This window comes from Phymastichus coffea, unplaced genomic scaffold (genome assembly GCF_024137745.1).
Source record: "Phymastichus coffea isolate CEN01 unplaced genomic scaffold, Cenicafe_Pcof_1.1 PCOF00050, whole genome shotgun sequence".
Classification (NCBI taxonomy): domain Eukaryota; kingdom Metazoa; phylum Arthropoda; class Insecta; order Hymenoptera; family Eulophidae; genus Phymastichus; species Phymastichus coffea.
The window spans coordinates 300,868-326,199 of record NW_026706861.1 but is presented as its reverse complement, the minus strand read 5'-3'; the positions used below and the strand labels follow the sequence as shown (position 1 = coordinate 326,199).

Sequence of the window (25,332 nt, the reverse complement as noted above, 5' to 3'; positions counted from 1 at the left end):
AGGCTGCGAAAGTATTGGCAAGTCCATAGCGCGTGTAAATTGACAAACGTGCGCCACGGGCTTGCTAATATCGCGGCCATGGGCCGTGTACTAACGAGGCCGAAAAAAGAATGTTACCGACCGAGCGGCAGTCGGGAAATGCTATACTTCCGGGCCACCGGGCGAAGAAAAATGAACGCAATCGCATCCGTTGAGCAACAACGAAGCAACAGCTGATAACTCACTGGCGATGCAGACAAAACATTCTATAAACTCATCATACAAGCGAGCTACCCCGCGAGCATTATAACGACGATTAAAACGAATTGCGATATATGATAATATGATATACTGTGATCGCTCGACGCGAGCGTTTTATCGGTTACACAATCTACCTTTGGCGCGTTGTCTTTGTATATAATAGTTACACGGTGCGCATGTAATAAAAGCGAACAAGCGCGAGTTAATCGTTATATTTCCATAAGACACGCGGTGCGCGCGCGCGGCCATGAGAGAGGAACGAGCAAGGTCGGAAGAGGACGGTATTCCCGCTGCACCACTCGCCGCACGATGCGCGCGAGTGTCGCGAGGCTTTGCGCTCTCGCTGCCGGGCCGCCGTTGTCACGTTCGCGCGCCCGAATTTCAACTCGGGCCTAACCGGCGCGAGCGCGAGGAGCAGCGGTACAAGTGTAGGATACACGAGGAGCAAACAGTGCTCGACCTTGGTTATCCATCACCGGCGCTCGCGCACTTTTGCGCCATGTGGGAGGTATTGCCGTGGAGTGCGAGCAGCTCCCTCAACCTAAGGAATTTACCACCAACCGAGAGCGAGCCAAAGCACATACACGACGCGTGTACGTGCGCAACATCTGTCTGCGTAGACGATGCCTCGAGTATACTTTCCACCTTGGACGTTGTACGTATTCACTTTTTCAAACACAGTGTAGGCGATATTGACCGAGGATACCAGTGCTAATATGCGTCGCTCGTGTGAATTCATTTGTCGTTTTTACGCGTATTGCAACGATGTGTGATTTATTTGGAAGAAGTTTGCTCGGTGAGTTATGGTGGATGACTGCACACGCTGTAATGAACGAGTGCTGGTTTATGCCTTTCTGTGCTGAACATTAGCGTGTGATTTGTCATGCATTTATCTAATGTGTCGCATTGACGTACTTTCTATTTCGTGAGTACCGCGCCGTCAATTTTTGACGATAATTTGTTCGTTATTCTCGTACTCGACCAAAGCGATAGATTCATCGAGAATCAAAATTTCAATAGTACTATTATAATCAGAACAACTTTCAATAAATCGAAAGTCGATTTCATGAATTTGACCAATGCCGAAAACCAATCAGGTCAATATTACAGAACTCAATCGATACGTTATAGTACCGGCAGTGCAGAACAAGCCGAGAGTGAAAGAAAAGAAAAAAAGAATATCGACATACGCTCTCGGATTATTAAAGGCTTGCTTGCTTGTGGAACACATCAGGCCGCGCGAAAATGAACGATTGCCAGGCCAGCAGTTTTATCGCTCCGAAGAAATCGCACGATGTATTATCGAGATCGGCCCATCTTTTCTCTCCGTCTCTCTCTCTCTCCCTTTCTCTCTCTGGTCGATTGATAATTAGTGCATTGTACGCGCGCGTGCGGTCTGTCGGGGCTTTGGCAATTAGGAGCCGCTACGGCCATAAGTCGATCAATCGTCTTTTGCTAATTAATGTTTTCTCTTTTTATGCGTGCGGCTATTACGTTACGTTGCGAAAAATCGTACTGTCTCACTCAGCCGTCTAAATTGACGGGCGTATATAGGTGTATTAACGCGATCGAACTGACGAAAATAAAAGAAGACTCGGTTCGCCAAGTTAGAGCTACTTTGAGAAAGCGCCAGCTGCAGCGCTCACTTTGAAGATTGCAAATCCTAATACCGATATTCAGATAGAATCGGACTGCGAAACAGATCGACTGCAGATCGCTAACTTGAGCGCGCCTCTGCATCTCATTAGCGGCGACTCGGCTTCGAAACGACCAGGTCCAAAACTGGCCAGACAGTCTCGTATCACGTGAAACGCACTTCCGACCGCGGAGCGAAGAAGCAATTAAGGGAAACGATCAATTATCACGGTGCACGCGCGCAACCCACGGGGCACGTGTACAGAAGTCAAAGTCACCCCTGTAATAGCCCGTAAACACGCGCGCGCAGACACCCGTACAGCGACAACGAGGCGAAGTGCAATTCGTCCGCGCAGACCTGTCTTTCGCCGCCGCGCGCTCTTGGCACGCAACTGCCCACGATAAGCATTAGCTTATCTGGGCGTTGCGATCGAGTAGCAGCAGCAACAGCAGCAGCAGCAGCAGCAGCAAACGTTTAAAACCGCAAAGGTAAGGAGATATAATTGCGAACGTACGCGCGTGCGGCTTCTTCTTCTTCTCCTTCTTCTGCTTCGTCTTCTTCGTCTTCACGGTCACCTGTTTTCCTTTTTTACCGTATATACATAAATTAAGGGTTATGGGTTCATATAATTCGCGCAGCTCGTATGTGTGTGTTATTGATTGTTTCAGATGCATGCGCGCCTTGAAAAATTGCTGTGGTGTTTTTTTTTTTTATTTACGAAGGAGGGGAAGGGGATGACGAGTAATAACGATCGGCGTCGCACTGCGTGTATACTTAAACGCGCGAGAATTTCATTATACTTTCGAGCTTCGTGGAAAAGAAAACTTGCGGATGTCGTGGCGTGGACGGTAAACAGTTAACTTTCGGGATGCCGAGGAACTGATAATACACCACACGACTTCAATGTACGCTCTTTCCAATTGAAACTTTGACGCGGTTGGTACGTTAATTTTTACGTGATTGGAGTGAACACGTTGAGGCTATAAAGGGATATTTTCGGATGAATATCCCGAGAACTTTCGATACCGTCATTAGAACATCAGCGCTATCGTAGAATGAACGTTAAATTTAATACGTCGATAAAGGCCTATTTATACGAATATTATAGCCATATAAAATACGCGTAACGAACGTGAATTTAAGATTCATCTGGCAACGTTACGGAGTATGTAACTATTAAAATAAAACAATTTGCGTTAAGTTGTTCGAATGCTATGAGCGCTTGCACAAATGCGTCCGTTCAGAAAAAGTTTGGATACGACGATGTTAAAACGATAACGCCATTGAATTTTAAAGGCAGCGATATAAACGTGAGCGCACTCCGAGCAGCTCCTCGAATCCTTCGCCAAAGTGTAAAAAAAGAGCCGACCGGAGTAAACAATCCGCAATGATAAATAAGTCACATCCAGGTGAGGCGGTAAAGTCCGTGTCGACCGTTAATAATTCCAAGCGATAAGTCGCCGTGGCATTTCATGGAGCACGTGCGCATAAAAATCAACGAGCGGCTCTTTCATCGTCGTCGCCGTCTAAAACGAGCGGCAGCATGGATATCAGGTGCGCCCGCACTGCGTCATTCAGATAAACATCTCTACTACTACTACTCTCGGCGAGCGGCTGAGCATTGGCTGCTTAACGCTGGCGTCACATTAATATTCCGCCTACTTTTTGAAGATATCTCGGGAAAAACGCTCGTGTCTTTCGTGGTTAATCGTTGACGAGATTGGAGGAGAGTGCCCGTGCGCGATGGAAAATTTAGCTGGATTTTTTATTTGGGTGCTGCTTTTGTCAATTGGGGTTTTTAATTTACGCGATTTTCTAATTAGTAGCTCGTGATATTACATTATAATGTAATATAATATAATTATACATTATAATATTCAAAATAAGTAAACATGGTTTGAGTTTTTACATCGAAGGGGTTTTATTATTTTCGTTGGAAAATAATAAATGTTGATCAAATGCTACGGAAGTTCGCGTCAATAAATGCAATGTTAAAAGCTAAAATTCATAACAGTCGTAATCAAAAGCCAGTTTCACAATAATTTCCACTTGGCGTTTACCTTACAATATATCATTCCGCCATTTTCATAGAAACACTATCCGATCGAATCCACGATAAGAGATAGAAAATCCTCATAAATTCCGAGCGCTAAATCGTCGAAATCCCTCACTCTCTCAAGTTAGTCAGTACGTTTAACGATGATACGAAATCTCAATCGGTCTCGTGCGGCATCGTAGCTTTCATGATCATGTGACTTTCACGTATTAATTAGCTCGGCTCGAGCTCGCAGGCTTGTATTACAGGTGCGCGTCATCTCCAACTGCGCATCGCTCGTGACGCACTTTAAAAGACGCGCCATGCACACTCGATCCAATGTCATGAAGATCTTCAAGTTTTCGTATGCAAGCGAATTTATTTTTATGCAATGCGCGCTGCGTATAGACGTCGCATTTCCATCGTCAACGAAAGAGCGCTTCGCCTTGATTGACTTAATTAACTCAATTATCCAATTAGAAGCAAGTGTCTTTCTCCCTCACGGCATTATGCGCGCGTCTATAACTCGCGACGAAAAAAACCGCCTGAACAACGCGCAGAAGAAAGAGCGAGAACAAAGGTAAGTGTAACAGACCGTAGGCGAAACACACTCGTGCGCGCGCGCGCGCAGAAATCGACACGCTTCCAAAGTTAATGGCAAACAATTTTTAGATTTGAAAAGGGAGGCGCCGAGAAAAAGAAAGAGGCTCGCGCGCGCGTCAAAAAGAAAGTGCACAACCATATGCCGGCTATCATCTGCAAGCTGCATGGGCCGTTTCACCGATAAGTGCCTTTTTCGCAACTCCGGGCGGTCACGAAACGCCAGGCCACCCCTCGCTCGCTCGCTCGCTCTGCCTTATATGTGCTTCTTTCTTCTTCGTCATCGGGCGCATATAGATCATATGTAGATTAGGCGAATTAGATGGATTTTGCACGTGTCTTTTGGAATTGTTATAATGGCGATGAGCCCTTGTTTAGAATCAATTTTCAAATCGAACGTTGATTCCGAATCGTCGAATAATTTACAAAATTTCAGGGATAATTAGCGCGAGAAAATTGGCGTTATTCTGCATACTCTATCTCAAGTGTAGCCAAGAGCATTGGGATGCACGGACGATTATCACTTACTTGAAACTATTGAAAAAATATAGCGCGCACAAGCTGGCACCGCGAGGCATAGTCGAATCGATCAATTCACGTATGCAGAAAACCAGCATCACCGAAAAAAGTGTTGGCTTCGGAGGCACAGGCCAGAATAACACACCGCAAACAAGTAGTGCAGCAGCCAAAGTTTAACCTCATATGATTAGTAAAACGGTGCGCAGGCATTGATCGGTAGGGTAAAAAGGGAAAAGGGTAACAGCCGGATCGAATGTAAGCCTTTCTTCGTTGTTGCCCTTTCCTCGAGGGAGCGCAACGAACTCGTGCAGGCGCGCATGTGTGCGCGCGCGCCTACAGACGGTTCGAGGCCATCATCATCACCATAATCGACAACGCCGACGCGCGCGCGCTCGCTCATCGGAAGTATTATTCGTTGCTGCTGCTGCTGCAGAATTGAAGGCCATCGACAATGCACTCGAGGGCTCGCGTGCGCTTGATTGCAGAGAGAGAGAGAGAGAAGGGCCCTCGGAGTTGCTGCTGCTGACGGTCAGGTGCAGGCGTCTTTTCTCCGGAGAAGGAGTCAGCCGAATTCAAAAAGGGCGCACGCGCGCAACCTAGACGCGAGAGACCAATGCTTGTGCCCGCTGCAGCCTCGAGCCGTATTTTTTTCGACCTCTGTTTTCTTTCTTTTTTTCGTTGCTCGTTCAACTTTTTCGAGCTGCAATTTCAAAACTCGCGTTTATACGCTTCTACTGTACTACTAATACCGCTCGCTTTCAGATGTTGCACGAGGGAGGCTGTGGCTCGAACACGATCATTCGTGATTTATTTTTCTTTCCAAATAATCTGGCACGCTATAAACGCTCCTTTTTCTCGTTCTCGACTAATGACCAATATCGCTCAGATTTAATGGACGCATAATTTTTAAGATACCGATGCTCCCGTATTTTCAAGAGATATCACTTCGACAATTTTTCAGTGACACTATTTAGTACTCCATGTTCGTCGCTATTAATATAAAGATTGCCTTCGATGGAAAATCAAAGTTTTATTTCATTCGAAATTAAGCAAAAATATAAGCACTTTCATCGCGGCAGTAAGCGCGCAAGATAGAAGCTTCCATCTAAACACACATCGCTTATAAACCACCTCGAGAGCCCCCTCATCATCTTTCCTTTCACTTTTCGCTCTTTCGCATTTACTCAGTCGTCGTTTTTATAAATCCACCGAAAGAGCGAGAGAGAGAGAGAGAAGGGAAGGGTGGCGATGAGTAGCCGCGGGTGCCCGACGACTGGAGCCAACTTCACGACTGTATTTAAGGTTCGCGCGCGCCCGCGAGCCTCTTTGGCCTCGCGCCTTCGTCGTAAACGCAAAATTGCCCTATACTCAAGTGACTGACTGGCTTTACCGTGTCAAAGCTATATGCGTTTTCTACGAAACGATAAATGCGAGAAATCCGCAATGACAACTGCCTATGCCAGAGTGCAATTTTTAGCTGGAGAATATTCAAACTATTCTCTATGTCTGAAAAATGACACATACTCATGTATGTCAGTTAAACGTAAAAAAGTCCAAGTCGCAATTAATCTAATAGCGCGGCAACGTGCTCTACTGCAATAATAATTTGCACTCCTTTGAAAAGATGATTCAATCGCAATTAAAAAATGCCAACAATCGCCTCGCGCCAACTTCAGCTGAAATCACCCACGTCGCTATAATTATTACCACAAGGCTTAAGCCGCGCTACGTTGCGGCGCGGCCTCCCGCGGTGGGCTGTAGGCGAAAGCGGGGGTGCGCAAGGTTTCGCGAGTTCGAGTCGTCCACCTCTTTCTCGTGATTGCGCGGCTCCAATTTGCGCGCAGCGGGCAGCGCAGGCAATGCCGAACTAATGCGCACCTCAACTTGCACGTCGGGCCACAAGCCGACGCGATGCATCATCCCGAGGCACGCAGTTAGTCCAGCTGACTCTTTCCTGTTCTGCGCGTATATCTGGCGTTTGTCGCGGCTGAGCGGAGCCGCGCCGGGAATTTTCGCCTTTCTTTGTCGAGCTACGCGTTTGCAATTCAAAAGCTTACGCGATCCATCCGAAATCGCTTCCGTCTCACGCCAGATACGAGCTTGCACGCGATTGTTTACGCATCGCGCGGCTTGAATTTCCCATTACACGGATGTCGCAAAGTAGCAGAGCCCGACACTGGAGAACGTCGTGAGCATCGCCGATGTGAGCGTTGCATAACGAAAAGGAAACGCGATATACAGCGCCGAAACAAAGCATTAGATTCAATTAGAGAAAGCGCCTGCGAAATTCAATGCTCTATCGGCCGCAAATGGTAAAGAGAAGCGAAAAGTTATGCGCGTCGTTATTAATCGGCCTCAGGTGCGCTTCGGGCACGCGAAATGAGTTGTACTCGTATTTTTGCCGCCTCGTCTCGCAATTATTTTCCAGCGCAGCATTGCAACACTCGCCGGTGAAGGCGCAAGGGTGGTCTGCCCATGGTACACGCGCGAGATGGCGTATACCCGCAAAAATTCCCATTGGCTGTACAACTCTGTCCGAGAATCAAGTGCAAGTGTGCGTTGACACCGTCCTCGCACGCAGCAAAAACGCCAATCGCTTTTGGTTCTCGAAAATCTTAGGCTCGTTACGAAACTTCTTACCGCGTGGTTTCTTTTTTTTTTCGTTTTTCGCTTTTTTGGCCGATCGTGCATCTCTCATTAGACGCCCGTGTCGCCCCTTCATTTGAATAATCCCAAGAGGGGACGCAACAGCAGCAGTGACGGATTAGCGAGATGCTCGTGCACGTTAATTACGCTATCTGCACGCGATATATGCCAAACGTGCTGCTCGTATACGGAACGCGGTGCATGCAGGTGACGTTGCCGAGAACTTTCTTTTCTTCTTCTTCTTCTACTTCTTCTTCTTCTTCTTCGTCTTCTTTTTTGAAGACATACGGGATTACCCTGGTTGTGTGCACCTGCTGCTTTATTGAAAAGTTTTGTGCGGTGCTGATGGGGGATCATCTATATTTTGATGCCAGTACAATGATTATTTTTGCGAATATTGCGTAGAAGCTTGATTTTGTTGTTTTATTTCAGAGAAAGTAATTGGATTTCCTGCAATTTTTAATTAAAGGTGATATTTATGGGCTGTTCAATTTTGTTTCGCTGGTTCATCATTCGTAATTAGAAAATATGACTTTGTATTTTCGGCAGCTAAGGATTATCATTAAAAAATACGAATGATAGATTTGATTAGCGGATTTCAAAATTTTTCAAGAATCTGGGACAGGAAATAGTAGTGCACGCGTTAATAAATTGTCAACTTTACTACTAACGCAAAATTCTGACAAATTATCAGATCTCTCACGTCAATCGGACAATAACCGCAATCATTAAAATCCGTATAATGACACTCCAGTTAATGCATATACATCGAACGATTTCAATATGACGATCCCTACAAACGTACAACAATACGCAACCCTTTTCGCGCAGACTCATCCCGCGATTCAGAAATCACTTTAGTAACCTTTCATCGGTCGTCGTGCGCGAGCTCACGGACCGCTACCGAGTCATAAATCGAAGACGAGTTTCACGATTAAATTGATTATCCACTGGTACGTACATACGTCGATTGAGAAGGAGACTAAAGCTCTCAACGAACAAAAAAAGTACACACACACACATATATATGTATATATATGTATAAATATGTAAGAGAGGCCGACCACCTGGTGCACACAGAATGAAGTTGTATCAGCGTTGCGAACGCGCGAATTATCGTCGCTGCCGTTTGATGAACGACCCAGAGCACATTTCGCTGCGAGAGAGGATATTGATGGTTTCTTTGTGCCCCCTCGCGCAGAATAATGGACCCCTCTTTGAGAAGGATTTACCGAGTCGCGTGTTCTTCGTCTTCTGCTTCGAGAGGAAGAAAAGGAATGCACATTTTAAACGATAAATGAAAATCGCACACGCGCACGTGCGAAAACAAATTAGCTTAAAGATCTCATTATCCAGGTGCATATAACACGGCAAAACAAATCGCGACCCTGCGAGGCATACGCACACTTCAGTTGGAAGCTAATCATCGAACATTCGTGCTTGACTAGTAATGGAATCGACGTGCGGTGCGTCGCCTTGGGCACATGCTCGATGCAAAATATATACGCCCTTCGTTTTCAGCTCCTGCTTTTTTTCTTGCAATGCGCTTTTTTCATCTAAAAAAGTTCTTTTATGACATACTAATTATGAATTCGAAATGGCAGGTTCTCAAAATGATTGTTATAAATAATTTATTATCATACTTGTCTTGAGACTAAATAAATACGTACATACATATCGAATTATCCGAGTAAAGAGGCTATTTGATGCGGCTATATCTGTGGCGCCCGTTACTAACTTTTGTATACGTAGCACATTGATTTATGATTGGATGAAGAAATAAATCGAATATCTTTACTTTGAATGCAAATAAATTTATCAGTAATATTAAGTAATAGTCGCGATTGGTCAGACACGAATTATTGAAAAAACAATTATTTATTAATGAAACCTCCATGTAGAGATTTAAATTTTTTCGCATCAGTCATGTTGCAAAAGATTCGTATCAAAAATCAAGATAAGGTACATACACACAATGCAATCGTTCCGATTCTCATCAACAATGAACCGCCAAAAAGAAAATGCCACATAATGAGGTACTAATTAAAAATCTACATGGCGCTCTCGATGAATCAATACATCAAGCGCATCAATTATATATTAACAGTCACGGAACAATGAAGTTGTACCGAGCAATATATCTTCATCATTTATCAGGCGTAAAAGCAATATCTCGCGCGCGAGCGCGGTCAACATTAAAGAGACGCGCGTATACGAAAGTCGAAGGAAGATGAAAAAAAAATGAGGACGCCTGACGTGCGGAATAAAAACGCGACAGAGAGAGAGAGAGAGAGAGAGCTATATCAAATAAAAAATCTCGGCAGGGAGTCTTCTCTGACCAATTCGCGCCAGTTTCCGGGATTATAATATACTAAATGAGAATGATGATATTTTTAGGTGTGATCGAATCGAGTAGTTGGTGAAAGTATTTGTAGGATTTATTGTATAATTATATTTATGGGAGTCTGATTTTGTAAATTAAGAATTTAAAAAAAAAATATGTAAAAGAAAAAGTTTTAACGACGACGTGCGTATTATTTCGATTAAACGTACAATAATCGAGTCAATAAATTGATAAAAAGTACCGTCAACATTTTACAACACCTCACAATTATCCCACAAGTACAAATCATACAACCGAAATTCCCATACCTCACTCGATTGCTCCTCCAACGTTAAAAAAGCGGACCATCCGGATACAACAAAACTACACGAAACCCTCTCGCTAAGAACACCATAAAACGAGTGGAAAGATGCGAAGAAATCGTGTGGGTGTAAAAAGGAAGTATATGCAGTCACGTGCACACGCGCGTGATGGAATTAGTGAATTTATTGGTGGTTTCACAGCCGGGGGGCCCCCTTTACGCGGCGTGTCATTAACGGATCCACCCGCTTAATTCTCTCTCTCTCTCTCTCTCTCTCTCTCTCTCTCTCTCTCTCTCTCTCTCTCTCTCTCTCTCTCTCTCTCTCTCGATCGATGCAAACGAATATAACGATAAAACAGCGGGCAGTCACGATTGAGACATCATACACACTCGCACGACCTGCTTTTAATTGCTTTTACGAGTCCACGCTCGTCAAGAAAGGATTCTTCTTTCAACTACCACTCATCTTGCAATCTGAATAAAAGTGTGAATGAGACAGTTTTCTTTTTTCTTTCTTAATGACGTTTTCTTGCTTGGATGAATTCCGTTTTTACTGAAGTCATGCGGGGAATGAAGATGAAGTCTGTGAGATGTGAAGTCGGCTTCGCATAAATGCGTTGAAGGGACCAGTGTTTTTTTTTCGATGTGTAATCTTCACTGACCTTGTTAGTAATGTAAATAGGTTTCGATTGAGCGAACAATTTCACAGTTTTAATCATGATACTGTTATGGTTTGAATACTTGAACTTGATGAGCTGTTTATGGTTTTCTGAGCTGCATATATTAAATGGGGAATCAATAAAGATGTATTTGTCACTGATTAGCAAATAGATTGGAATGTGTGCTAATAATAATAAAAAATAATGACGATCTCTCAAAGAACTAAGCCACTTACGTGAAAAATTACTTGAGTAAATTGTCGATTTTTCCCGATACTGCCATGAAATGCATCAATGACCTGTATACATAGAAAGTTGAAGCGCAGAATAACAACAACGCCTGAAGCCGTGTCAAAAGCCGCAAGTTCAAAGTACGCTCTTGACGCTTTCGAGAGGAAAATGAAAAAGAGAGAAATATGCAACGCCGCACGCGCACGCCCACGTGCCTGCGGGAAGAAGAAAAAAAGAAACAAAAAGAATTCGGGATTCGCGAGCGAGCATCACGCGAAGCTATGCCGCGGGGCCTGCGCTGTGCCCTCGATAATTTTCATGCTCTTCGAGCTTCAAGCCCAACACCTGACACGATTGTCGAACTTTATAATCAGAAATCGTCTTATTGGCTGTCTATGCGTGTGATGCTTGTAAAATCAGTTGGAGATGATGCGCTTCGAGTCTTGGCCGAAATTAAAATGCTGTTTCTTGGCGAAATTTTTTTCTGAAAGTCAGATGCATCAGTGGAAATGGAAGCCTCAACGTACAATTCAATTCGAATACGTAATATGACAAAAGAATCAATCATCCATCGACGCGATAGCATCGGCCGAGAGGAAAATTGTTCTTGCGAAAAAAAAACAATAAGTAAAGGTCAGCGCGCAGTCGATTAAAAAATCTCACGTGCGTGTGTATAGCAGAGCGCTTAATCATCATCGCGGTTCGTTCTCTCGTCCCGTGAAATGGAATTTCGTAAAAAGAAAGGGCGATGCGGCGTTAGCGAAGCTAATGGAATTCAATATCGTGCCTTAATGCTCTTAATAATCGAGGGCAAACTCGATGGGTAACATAATAGCAGTTGCGTGGGCGGCTTTAAAACTCGTATAGTGAATATTCGATTTCCCAACTCTCGAAAAAAAAAAAATTTCCGAAAAGCCGCATTCCTCCCTGGCGATAGCTCGAGTCTTTTGCAACAACGTTGCGTAAATACCCGTACAATGATTATAAACAAAAAATTCTCCGAGCAACTGTTTTTCCCTCGCCATTGGATATCCGAAATTCTCTCGCCGCCAGCCGGAGCAAATTAGTTCGTTGGGCAAAACGGATTGTACGTTGCCTCGAGGCTCTTTCTCGTTTTAAGTATCTGCTTAATACGTTAAGTAATGGAACCTGAAACAAAAAACCACTTCTCTAGAGATATTTATAGAACAGCTTTTTAATAACCTCGATAAATCTCCAGGCGTGCATACGATTTTGATAACATTCCGTTAGTATACTGTTATTAATTTCTACTTATGCATGATTCACGTTTCTTCTTATTTTTTTTTTCTTTTCATCATAGTTTCCGCGAAAATTCCAAACAAAAAACAAATAGAGTTCGCTGTAGTATTTTATAGTAACTCTAACGTAAATACGTATATTTCCTTAAAATACTGTTATCTGATTGGTTGTCGCGTAAACAAGTGTAATTCACGTTACAAGCTTTTTGTATTTTCTTTTTATCTGGAGCAATACGTCGTATACGGTTAGAATTAATATGCAATACATCACAGAACGACAGCAAGACGAGTAAAAGGTAAATTAAGTTGCAGGTCGATAAATATAAATCGGAAATGTGCAATGACGTACAGGGCAATAAAATTCGGGTCGGCGCAGCGGCAATGGCCGTGTCAGCAATTGAGAAATCGACCATCGATAAAAGTCAAAGTACACGGATGATGAGGAAAAGAAAAAGATCAGAATTATCCGGGAGAGATCAAGTTGGATATAAAGATTTTTTTTGTTTCCAGCGAGAGGCCGAGTGCTGCGAACTGCTATAAACGCACCCAAAAATGAATTTCTGTGCCTTTAGGCGTGATATTTTGCGGGGGCGAGTGATTATCGAATTTTATATGTTAGGCATTTCGAAGGAAGAATTAATTAGATTCTGGAAACTATTTATAAAAGATATTCAGTCGAATGTATACGAGCGTGAAAGGAACTGCAAATTGTATTTTGATAAAATCTTTAAATTGTATTATAATATTTGATAATATAATGTGGAATAATGTATTCTATCGATTACTGTATATTGAATCAAATGACTATAATTATAACATTTCTTATCGATCAAACAAAAAATTTCTTTAATTTCTTTATTTCAAAAACAAATAAAATCTTTAAGAACACAAAAAGGGGTAAAGAAGGCAAAGAAAAAAACGAATAACCGAAAGACAAGACTAGTATCCTTTTATTCTTCATAGTACATCGTTTTATATATTAAAAATAAATAAATTTAAAAGTTTTCGTATTCTTAAATAAATAATAAGAATTTCCGTGATATTTATGATTAAAAGAAAAATATAGGTATCACGTATGTGCGTTATTATGCCCCTGCCAGGATGTTTGTGCGCTTATTTATTTACACTACTTACTGAAATGTACAATACACGCATGGTCGACCACACGAATGTTGTACTGGACACTTCTGTGTTCATACATTTTTTTCTTTTTACAATGCAGTTCTGTCTTTTATAATAATTGCTACTATTTTTATTAACGCGGAACTTGACACTGGACTTTTTATTCACGATTCATAAGAGCAACTCGGTTAAAAATAAAATTTCACATTTATTTTTACTCAATGACGCACATTCAATTAACTGTAAACTAATTTTTTTGCTAGTACAAAAACATGAAAATATGGAGTATAGAAAAACTATATATAACTATATTAAATAATTGTTTAACAATACCTTATTATAACTGATTCTATGTACATATTGAAGTATAAATATGGTACATCATTATCATATCTCTTAAATAAATATTTTACATTTCACAGGATTTTGTTACTACTTTCACTTCCAGCATTCGTATCATGCAGTTATTTAAAAAATCTCATAAAATATTACACATGAAAAATAAAAAATTATTTGCCTGAATCTATACAAAACATTTAAGTGTCGTTATCGATATAATGCTAATTTAAAGATTAATTTATGACAAATTGTTTCAAAATCAAACATACACGTGGTACTTTGAAAAAAGTAAATGGTTACAATTTATTCTTTCAAACATTAAAACAATATGATTATTTACATCTCCTTATTAAATATTTTGAAAATATCACAAGATTTTAACATCATAAAGAGCCAATTACATATATAATAAAAAAATCAAAAAGACTGCTCAATAAATATAAAATATAACTAAAAAATCAATCGGAAATAATGAAACATATTTTTGTGATTCACAAGAAAGAAAGTATTTTTCATTAGAAACCTGATTTATGGCAGTGATGATAAAATAACATTTTTAAATAAAATACGCATCAGAAAATAAATAAAAGCATACTTTCTATCTAATATAAACAATTTACACATAAAAGACGATAATAATTTTTAACCTCTTCAGTCACTCTTGAAAGAGAAAAATACTAAAGCTTCAACTCATACTTTTGTTAACTTGACGTGCAGACCACCTTTAGGCATAGCAATAATGGCTTGTGGAATCAGTCGATAGTCTTTACAAGTTTTGTCGCAAATTTCAACTTTATATTTCTGAATAACGGAAATAATTCCAACCTTGGATTGATAATTAGCAAAACGGGAACCTTAATTAATTGAAAGATTTGTAAGTATAAAAATATATTAAACATTATTGATAACACGAGCAGTATTAAATTACCTATGCAATTATGCGGACCATCTCCGAATGGTAGAAAAGTCATAGGGTGCCTTGATTTTTCATTTTCTTCACTAAACCTCTCTGGATCGTATACTTCCGGATTGCGATAAATTTCGGGGTCTCTATGAATTGACCATATTGGTATAAAAACTGACATATTTTTAGGTATCGTACATTTCGTGTCATTAAATGTGTAAGATGTTAATGTTTTTCTCACTAACATTGTAACGGGTGGATATTTTCTCAATGTTTCTGCAAATTGTTTTGTAAATATAGTTTCTACACTGAATTGAACCGAAGTATACGCTTAAAATATTTTATAGAAGACTTTACCTTTGATAATTTGATCTAAATATCTCATATTTTTTACGCTATCATACGTCAATTTTCCATTACACTTCTCAAGTTCTTCATTTATTTCTTTTCGTAGTTTATCTTGTATATCTTGATTAAGGGCCAATTCATGTAATGCATTGGCCATTGTGGTCGACGAAGTTTCAAACCCAGCAGCAAAAAATACAAAAGCTTGAGAAATGAGTAGCTGGTCTGTTAATTCTGCAATTATTTGAACAAATTTGAGTATCAAACAGTCTAACAATTAAAAATAATATTTATCTGTATCACAACACTTACCAAATGTTTGAATTTTTTCAGGATTATTTTTCAAATCTATAAGTAGATCAAGGAAATCATTCCTTCTTACATTATTGTCTTTTCTAAAGGTCATAGTTTCTTTGACACATTTTTCGAAAAACTTATCAGCGGCTGGCTGCATGTATCTTCCGATTACATCGTAGATTGCAGGCGCAAACTGTCTCAGTAAGCGTTTTGCTTTATTTCTGAAAGAAGGTTCAAATAGACTCCTACCAAATTTACGAAATTCACTGTCTTCTTCGGCAATAGAATTCATATTCAACCCAAAAGCACAAACACCTATGGAGTCAGTCGTAAACTTAGCTGTCAATTCACGACAATCGACCGCATCACTTTTTTCAGCCAAACGTTCCACGTAATTTTGAAAATGTGTACCACAATCAGCGATTAAGTAAAACATATCTCTGAGTTTGCCAGAAGTGAAGATTGGTGTCAATTTTGCTCTTACTGGTTTCCAACGTTTATATTCTAAATTAAAAATATGTAAACTAAATGGTTCCACCTTTTCATGAATTTTGATTCCTCTATCAGCAAACACATTGAAGTCTTTTATTAATACGTCCTTTATCAAATCAAGGTCTTTTACAATCAGTTTTGGACTGCTTAGCGAATAAATCCCAACGAGAGGTTCATTTTTAAATTGTTCGTAAAATTCTTGAATAAGCATAGCATCATGTTTTTTTCCAAGTATTACGTCTTTAAAATTTCCGAAAAATGGTATTGGTTTCGGGCCTTCTATTTTTCTTTTTATCCAATAATCAAATTTTGAATACGTATAATAATAGAGACCCAAAAAGATAATTCCTATTGATATTAATAATTCGAAAATTCCAAGCTCCATTGTATTAATTCGTTATATGTTTTAACGCGTGAACTGAAAAATAAGAAGTAACTGTAAATTTTTTAAATTGATAAATAAGTATTAATAGAAAATGATTGTTAATTAATACAAGTAAACTTATATTTGGAATGTAATAATTGATGAAAATGAATATCCCATAGAATTAATATATTTTTGAATAGCAGTATTTTACCTTATAGAACAAATACAAAGTTGACAATTGTATACAATTTGTAAAATCTAATAAACACAGTAAACTACGACAAATTTTTCTAATAAAGAGGAAAAATACATGTCGAAACTGTAAGGATTCACACACTGAACTGATGTTCAATAGAAATCAGCTTTACCTTTTATCGATATCAATTCCTCCCGTCACAGTGACTTGGGATTTTTCTTAGTAATTACCGCTTGTCTGACTTTTTTAAAGAAAAAAACGCTTATCATTGTTGTTCAGCTGAGAAGACTGTTGTGTCAGTAATATCCTGATAGTCAGCGTTATCAAGATATTTGAAGAATAGTTACAGATGATATTTATAAACTATAGTATGTAAACAGAAGAGATACTACGAATTCATTACCTTATAGTAATAGAAAATCAATGTACAAATCAAAGTGAATTACATTATAGTCTTATTATTACTAAAAGTTTGAAATAAAAATTGTCAATGCTAAAACTGCGTGACATATGTGTAATTTGAACTTTATATAAAGACAGAGTAAGAGAGAGAGAGAGAGAGAGAGAGAAAGAAAGCTACGTCATATTGTAGTAGGTAGTGACTTTCTCAATTAGAATAGTATAAAATGCTACGTCATTTCTGTACGCTATGGAGTGATAAATAACATTACCTTATGTCATCTGCTAGGTCAAACTTATCAATGACAATCATTGAATAAATATTAAATCTAAAAGTTGCGATTACACGCAATGTCTCTAAGCAAGTCGTAAGATATGTTTGCTTTTACTCGTTTTGACTATAAAATGCACGGTGAATCTATATATTACTCACAATCAATCTAATTAACTGGTTATTTCATATTGTTGATGTGTTCATTTGCATGTTAGAACTATTTTTCTAAAGAACAATGTATAGCAGAGCTCTGTTTCATAATGCATGCATTTTACCACAAATGTCGCTGAATTTCTAAGCTTCAACGCGATTTATCTAGATCTGTTTAATAATACATCAGTAGTATGTATCACAGTTCATATCAATTAAATGACGCGCCAAGAACAAGCGAATAAGCCATCATAAACGAGTGCACACATATATTCATAACAGTGCGTGCATCACGGTATATATAAGTGCAAAGTGGGCAATGATTCCAGCTCTTTCTATATCCTCGAGGCATCACAATGCACTTGCCGCCTGCCTGCGCTCTCTCTCTCTCTCTCTCTCTCTCTCTCTCTCTCTCTCTCTCTCGCTCTGCTCGATTCACTCGGAGCGCTCATTAGCCGCCCGATAAAGCCGCCGATCTCGTCGGAGTACGTGCTCGCGCACAGTAAATATCCATAACGCGAGCCGTTGGCACGCGTCCACGCGTAACGCGCATTAGAATTCCAAGGCTCTCTTATATAGAGTGGATAAAAAAACTTTACGTTGAATACACTCATCGTTTTACTTTTTCCCTCTTAGCTTGTTTCTTTTATTGAATTGTTTGTGCTGTGCCTCCTTAGGCGCACGACATAGGATTTTCTCCGAGAGTCAAGCCTACGTACCGACAGCTCGCGAAACGAAACTTCACTGGCGATGCGCTCGAGAAAAATTGCGTAGTACACAAACTTAATTGAGCCCCGACTTCAATATTTATCCGATCGACGCGCTGATCGATGAAGCTCGCGATCACAACCGACGCGAATTAATAACCGTTTGCATAAATACGATCGGCAAGCACGAAACGCATCAAGCCAAGAAATATGTATAAAGGTCGGAGCTCGCGGGCGCATAAAGTTTTTCTCGAGGCCATATCGCCTGCAGCTGCCCGCTCGCGAAGAGGTTTGCCGCGGGCGGCAGGTGACAAGAAGCCACCGAACTCCGCCCGCGTACGTATATAGATATACATACATAATGTGCAGCGCCCGAAAAATACTCGCTTAATTGGCTGTGTGGCGCGCGCGCGCCTGTGTGCTCTCCTTATTTATATACGGAGTGAGCAACTGTTTTTTTGTGAATCGCGTCGTCACCGATTGTCGATAAGACGCCTTTGCCATTAAAAGGGTGTTAGAGAAGGAGCGTGTATGTGTTTCCGCCGATCGATAAGTTATTTTTTCAGCAGACATCTTGCCGCTGCCTGAATTTATATGTTAATGTGACTCGGCCGACCATTTACCATTCTTTTATCGCGTAACAGTTGAAGTTTCACTTCGGTCAAACATTATAGTCGCTGCGTATTGGTGCTATTTAAGTGACTCCGGTTGCAATCGACTGTGATATAGAAACCACGATTGGCTTAGTCTTGCGTTGCAAACTACATCTAGGAATATCGTGCAGCCAAATTTATTAATCCTTTTCCAAAAGTATTTTCAAATTGACACTTTAATAAGGATATCAAATCAACTTTCATATCTCTCGATATCTCCCGAAGCAACACGCGTTTGCTCGCTGCCACTTGAAGAAAAAGACCGCATTCGTTCAGGAATTTATGTCTCATTTACTTTAGCGATAACGAATAGTATAACCTTTGAGCTGCCGACTAGAAAACCGACTAAAACTTGCGCGAGCGCGCGATGCATTAGCATGAATTCGCTATTAAGACGTCGCCGTCGTCGTCGCCAAACGGCAGCTGCTCTCAGTCGAGAGGGTATACGCACTAGGACTTTCCGGATTCGGATAATTCGCGTGACATACTTACTCGGGCTACTGATGGGGAAGCGCAGTTAATCGCGAACTCATCGTAGAATTATAAATCACCGCTTGACTTGGATGAAATTTTAGAAACTCACGAGGATTTTCTGTATTCGAGTGCTTTCGCCGTCAAATTTTCGCTTATTTGACTATTATTTTGTCGCATTAAATTTGAAATTTCAATAATTTTATAGATTAACTCAACGAGGAATTGCGAGGATAATCATTGAAAACGAGAGTCGACATATTATCACACTAATCTAAGCTGATTTATAAGTGGCTAAAAAAGTCTATTTAGTGAAATATGTAAATAAAGACGAATATTAAAAATAATTTAAGCTCTATTAGATTTAATTCTGGAATGTCTTTGCATTTAAGGATTTCAAGCGGGTCTTTTGGTTCGGCAAGATTTCATTGCCCTTGAGCTAAGCGAATATTTTTTTTTTTGTAAGCCGAAAAAAATCTGATATCTTTAATATCTTATATTATCGTTAAAATAATATATTTATATTAAAAAAAAAAACTGAAAACTACCTCGTTTATAGACAAATGCACGTTAAACTAGAAAGTTCACTACCGTATAGAATCAGGAATGCCGGATGCACGCCAAAGACATTCTCATTAACTATCGATTCGCCGCGAGTTCTCTTTCTTTTTCGAACGTGTCTAACGTCTTCATGCGATTACTACGGATTATTTATACAACGACAAGTTAATAGAGCAAAGAAAAAAAATAAAGAATAAAATGTTCGATAATCAGTATGGTATCGCATAGTTGCGCGAAAAAAAGGTACAATCGTACAGTGGCGGAACAAGTCGAAGCGCGCGGACACATCAAAGAGCCACCGGCAATAATTATAGAAATATGCGCGCGCGATCATGCAAAGCCCTCGCAATGCAAGAAACACACTGCCGATTAAAAGGGGAGGAGGCACAAGAAAGTCGTCGCCTTCGTTGGAAAACGAGGGTGTTATTCTATAACTGCTCACTCCCTCTCATTCTCTCTCGGTAATACAGTTACTCGCGCAGGAATTTATCTCGTTATCGGAAGTTCAGTATCGATTAAGTGATTGCGCGCTCGAGTGCTTTTTCCTCGCTCGCTTGATATTCTCTAATAGTTGAAGAATCTCAGGCTAGAAAGAAAAAATATAAAACAAGAGAGAGTCGTAATAACAATTTTTTGAAAGTGCCATCCTGTGGCCATTTTAATTGATAACAACTGCTAGTTCATTATATTGTAACGCTATGACGAAATGACCAACAAAAAAATTTATTAAATTCTTAGTCTCTATCAACTTCAGGCGATCATATTTTGCATGTTATAGATTGAAAACCGGAAAGGACAAATTTTTTTAAATCACTACTCGAGTCCCCAAGTAAGTAATCGCGTTTTTTTTGCATATTACATAAATTAAATTTTATCGCGTAGCCGTGTAACTTCATCGACTAGTTCTTTTAATTAACTAATTTGCAAAATTATAAATTATCAGGCCGCGCGACTGCGTCGTTTGTAAATCGTTGGCATTACGAAATCATATGCTTCTATCAAAAAATTCCTTAACACTTGCGGAACACGCGACAGTGCAAAGACAATCAATCAGTGCGACGCTATGTAATTTAACTAATCGCACTTTTTCCGCTGATAATTATCATTTTTTTAAATTTAATTGTAGAAAATGAACGTTTTATCGAAGTCATCAGGCGTCTTGTTACGCTTACGACACTAGTGTCACTATGAAATCCATGCAAAATGAAAATCGTAAATTAGAAAACAAATAAAAGAGGATGTTGATTTCACACCACAAGTAATTCGCGCGCGCACGACGGTAGGGCCAAGTGAGTGCGTAATTGGCACACTTTCCGCTATACAGCAGTTCTGCGTATTATCATCCTTAATGCTATTCAAACAGAGAACGCGAGGGTATATACCTATATGCCATACTCGCGTGACTACTATTACTGTAAGCGTTATTCGACAAGTGGTGCGCTGGCCCCCAGTAGTAGCCAATTACCTTATCTCGTAGCGATGTTTTGTCGTATATAATATGCGATTCGAAGATATTGCTGCTATTTTGACGAGCTTGTTTTTGAGAGTGTGAAAATATTTTTATTAATACGTTTACCTGCGATTAATTCTCCATTCACATGTTAGATAGTTAATGTGCGATGATAATGATAAGATTAGTTATGATATATTTCGTGAAATTTTTATTGTTTCTTATACGTCAAAATCGTCAGTACTTTTCCATTATCTTTATAATTCTTGCTGAGGCCTGTTTTCACAAAAAAAAGCTTTTTTGTGTCATTTGGCCACAAATTTGCAAATTTGGCATTAAGCGAAGGAAGAAGCAGGTGAACGAGTTCAATATTAATCTTGTCTATTCCGACTTACACGTCTAGACAGCATATTCGCTGTCGACTAATGTTATGCAAAATTTATTAATCACTCGTAGCAAAAATAAAAGTGTTGCATCGTTGATCATTAACACAAATTTTTGTCAAAATACGTAAAAATTTTAATTTACCGCGACTAATAAGTGTCGGTGTACTCGCATCATGCTTAAAGATGAAAAAAAGAGACCAAAGTTGTCAGTTTACTGACGTTGACGTACGTTATTCGCATTGCCGTATATTTATTCAACATATATCAGAGTCGCGAAGTTTGTCGATCATGGTTACCACCGATAAACTGTTGCAATCCTATCAGAGATACTTATGTTAGATAACTTTTCGACTTGTATCTTGCTCGTTTCATAATATATGATGACATTTACGTTAGAAAATATTATCAATTCGCTTGATCCAATTACCAAATTAATAAGAAACTTTTCCATTAACTCTCATATCTTATATAAAAAGTCAATGTATATAATACTCGCACACGATGCGGCAAAGTTAGTATCGGCAAAAATGTGGAAAGTAATTTTACTCTACCTCGTGACGACTGCATTCGCTTCATCGTACAAGATTTCTACGAAAAAATCCGGATCGTGGTGGAATAATATCGTTCTCTATCAAATTTTCCCGCGTAGTTTTAAAGACAGCAATGGTGATGGAATCGGTGACTTAAATGGTATAACCAGCAAACTCCAGTATATCAAAGAATTTGCCGATGCAATTTGGCTTTCCCCGATATATCCAAGTCCTCAGAACGATTTTGGTTACGACATATCCGATTTCATGGATGTACATTATGAGTATGGTACTTTGAAAGATTTCGATGAGCTTGTGTTGAAAGCCAAATCATTGGATTTGAAAGTTTTACTTGACTTTGTACCAAATCATAGTTCTGATCAACACGAGTGGTTTAAAAAGAGTATTAAACGTATTAACCCTTACACCAAATATTACGTATGGCAAGATGGTAAAAAATTACCTAATGGTACTAGAGTACCACCCAACAACTGGTTATCGATGTTTGGTGGTTCAGCGTGGGAATGGAACGAGGAGCGAGGTCAGTACTATTACCACCAATTTTTGAAATCTCAACCAGATTTGAACTACAACAATCCCAAGCTTCAAATAGAAATGGAAAAAGTCATAAACTTTTGGCTAAAAAGGGGAGTTGATGGATTTCGTGTTGATGCGGTTTCTCACCTCTACGAAGATCCTTTACTGAAAGATGAACCAAGATCTAAAGAATCTGTACCACCTGATGATTACCTATATCTTGTTCATAACCATACCAGAGATTTGGATGAAACTTATAGCATTGTAAACACATGGAAAGAATTAATGGACGAGTACTCGAAGTATCATGACAGGATTGAAAAGCTTGGATTTATGGAAGTCGGCGGAAACGATTTTTCTAAAACTATGAAATTCTACTCAGTTGGAGTTGACCCTATGAATTTTGCGTTTATTACAGATTTGAAAAACGATTCAACAGTTGCCGATTTTAAAAAGATCATCGACAGATGGATGAGCTCAATGCCTTTGAATAAAATCGCTAACTGGATCGTAGGTAACCATGATGTTGCGAGAGTTGCATCAAGGTTTGGTTCTAATGGCAATAGACCTGATCAATTTTCAATGCTATCTGCTATTTTACCTGGGATGACAGTTTTGTACAATGGAGACGAAATAGGCATGATCAATAGTGTCTTTACTTACGAGGAGACAATCGATCCAGCTGGTTGTAATGCTGGACCTGACAGATATCAACTGAAATCAAGAGATCCTCAAAGAACTCCATATCAATGGGATGATTCGGTTAGTGCAGGTTTTTCTACAAATTCGAAAACCTGGCTCCCGGTCAATGACAATTATAAAACATTGAATTTGGCTCAGCAGAAAAAGTTACAAGTGTCACATTATAAGATCGTAAAGGCCTTATCAGATTTGAAGAGAAAATCTCCAGTTTTGATAAAAGGAGATACTCGAGTGTATAATGTGCTCGATAAGGTATTAGTTGTGGTTCGCAGATTATCAAATTATGATCCCATTGTCATCTTGATCAATTTCACCGATGAAGATTTGGAAATAGATGGAACATTATCTATAGGTAATCATTCCAAGAAAATGTTAGTTTACGTGGCGAGTATGAACTCTGACTTGGAAAGTGGTCAAGTTGTACAAATGAAGAAAATATATGTTCCTAAAGCATCAACGGTCGTTTTAACTTCCACCAGAGATATGTTTTCATAACTAACAAAAATTGTATAAATAATTGATTAAAAATACATTCATTTCACGCTAATCATTTGATGCAAAAATATTTCTGCCATTTTTTTACCAACTATCGCTTCCGTCTCCTAACAGTAAGACCCGGTGTGAGCGAGAGAGAGAGAGAGAGAGAGAGAGAGAGAGAGAGAGAGAGCGCGACCCGGTGGCAGATGTGTAATTACGCTGTAATTCAAAAACACGAAAGGGAAATTACCTATTACGAGCGCGCGTTTCTCAAGCGTGTTCCTATTAATGTGCGTGCGCGCGCCCGCACCGTGCACTTCCAACAGAGCTCATTAATACATGTTAAGACGTCGCAAAATTTTCGAAATCATGTAGCTTTGCTCTATACGCAAATTTAATTGGTTTTCTATTTTCTTTTAAGTTTCTACCAAATATCAATCTGTTATGCAATAATATTCGACTAATAATATCATCGAGGAAAGCACAAGTTAAAAGATAAAAATTAATTTTTCCCGAGACCGACTATGTAAATAAACTCATACAGAAAACATCAATCGTTAACTTTCTCTCTGTCTAATGAACGTTCTTTCGGTTTTTAATAGTTGAACAACATTGTTGGTTGTCCGTCGTTTTTTTTCCTTTTGCGCGTAATTACTCCCGCCTCTTATACCGCGAGCTCATAATTTTCGAGTATTTACGCGCGTAACCGTTCATTCCACGGGTATACGGAGGCGTTTTTATGCGCGCGCGTACGGAGCGAAGACGAAAAGTTTAGTGCGCATGCAATTGGTCAGTTCGATTTATTTGACCAATGATCACTTGAGTTTTGTGCTGCCGGGTTTTGCGCCAGCACGTGTGGGAACCGCAGCATATAAGAAAAAGATATGACGGCATGCACGATTAGACTATATTTATTTGCTTGTGTTGTTTTCTTTCTCGAGCTATCGTAACTTGTACTTTTTGCTGTGCTGTGTGCACTTCAAAATTATTCAATTACAGCGGAGGATTTTGTAGGTTACGACATTGTGCAGGAAAATTGCCACATGTTAATAATTTACACGTGCACGTGCTGACATTTTTCATTGACGCACGTCGGGTTAAATAATTTTCAGGATGATATAGAGTCAGTAATTTGTCTAAATTTCTTATTTCTTTAATGATATTTCTACTCCGGCTGAATCATGTAACATACTTTAATAATTTTTTATAAGAATGTTTGTATTTATTTATCTAATCTCATTCAAGTTGAAAACATCTAACTAATTAATTTACAAATAGATATAATATCTCACGTACGAGTAACACAACTCTAGTCGCGAGGAACATTATACAAAGTCTGGTATAGTAGTATGATAAATGACTTAATCTTATACTTACCCGCCGAATTTCTTACTTCACCAAACAAAAGCCGAACCTCCCCGTAGTTTTGTAGCTGTCGTACATATATCGACTATATTCTAATTACAAAGGTGGGCGCCGCGCATATCGGCACCGGATGCAGAA

At 39.6% G+C, this 25,332-nt stretch overlaps 2 protein-coding genes across 2 annotated transcripts; one reads left to right on the top strand and one right to left on the bottom strand.

The window, feature by feature from the left end:
- Positions 1 to 13,406: 13,406 nt before the first annotated feature.
- Positions 13,407 to 16,669, bottom strand: LOC131665325 (cytochrome P450 6B1-like). The gene is made up of 5 exons (XM_058937152.1): positions 16,548 to 16,669; positions 15,493 to 16,387; positions 15,193 to 15,414; positions 14,860 to 15,111; positions 13,407 to 14,785 (listed from the first exon to the last, which is right to left on the bottom strand). The coding sequence occupies exons 2-5, from the start codon at positions 16,352 to 16,354 to the stop codon at positions 14,622 to 14,624; spliced, it is 1,500 nt and encodes a 499-aa protein (XP_058793135.1). The 5' UTR covers positions 16,355 to 16,387; positions 16,548 to 16,669; the 3' UTR covers positions 13,407 to 14,621.
- A 5,441-nt stretch (positions 16,670 to 22,110) lies between these two features.
- LOC131665414 (alpha-glucosidase-like) lies at positions 22,111 to 23,847 on the top strand. Its single transcript, XM_058937291.1, has one exon. The coding sequence runs from the start codon at positions 22,111 to 22,113 to the stop codon at positions 23,845 to 23,847; it is 1,737 nt and encodes a 578-aa protein (XP_058793274.1).
- The last annotated feature ends 1,485 nt before the right edge of the window (positions 23,848 to 25,332 follow it).

Coding starts and splice junctions, on each gene's coding strand:
- LOC131665414 (XM_058937291.1), top strand. CDS start 22,111: ATGTGGAAAGTAATTTTACTCTACCTCGTGACGACTGCATTCGCTTCA.
- LOC131665325 (XM_058937152.1), bottom strand. CDS start 16,354: ATGGAGCTTGGAATTTTCGAATTATTAATATCAATAGGAATTATCTTT. Junction 15,415..15,492: donor TGAAAAAATTCAAACATTTG/GTAAGTGTTGTG, acceptor AAATAATTGCAG/AATTAACAGACCAGCTACTC. Junction 14,786..14,859: donor TGGTCCGCATAATTGCATAG/GTAATTTAATAC, acceptor CAATTAATTAAG/GTTCCCGTTTTGCTAATTAT.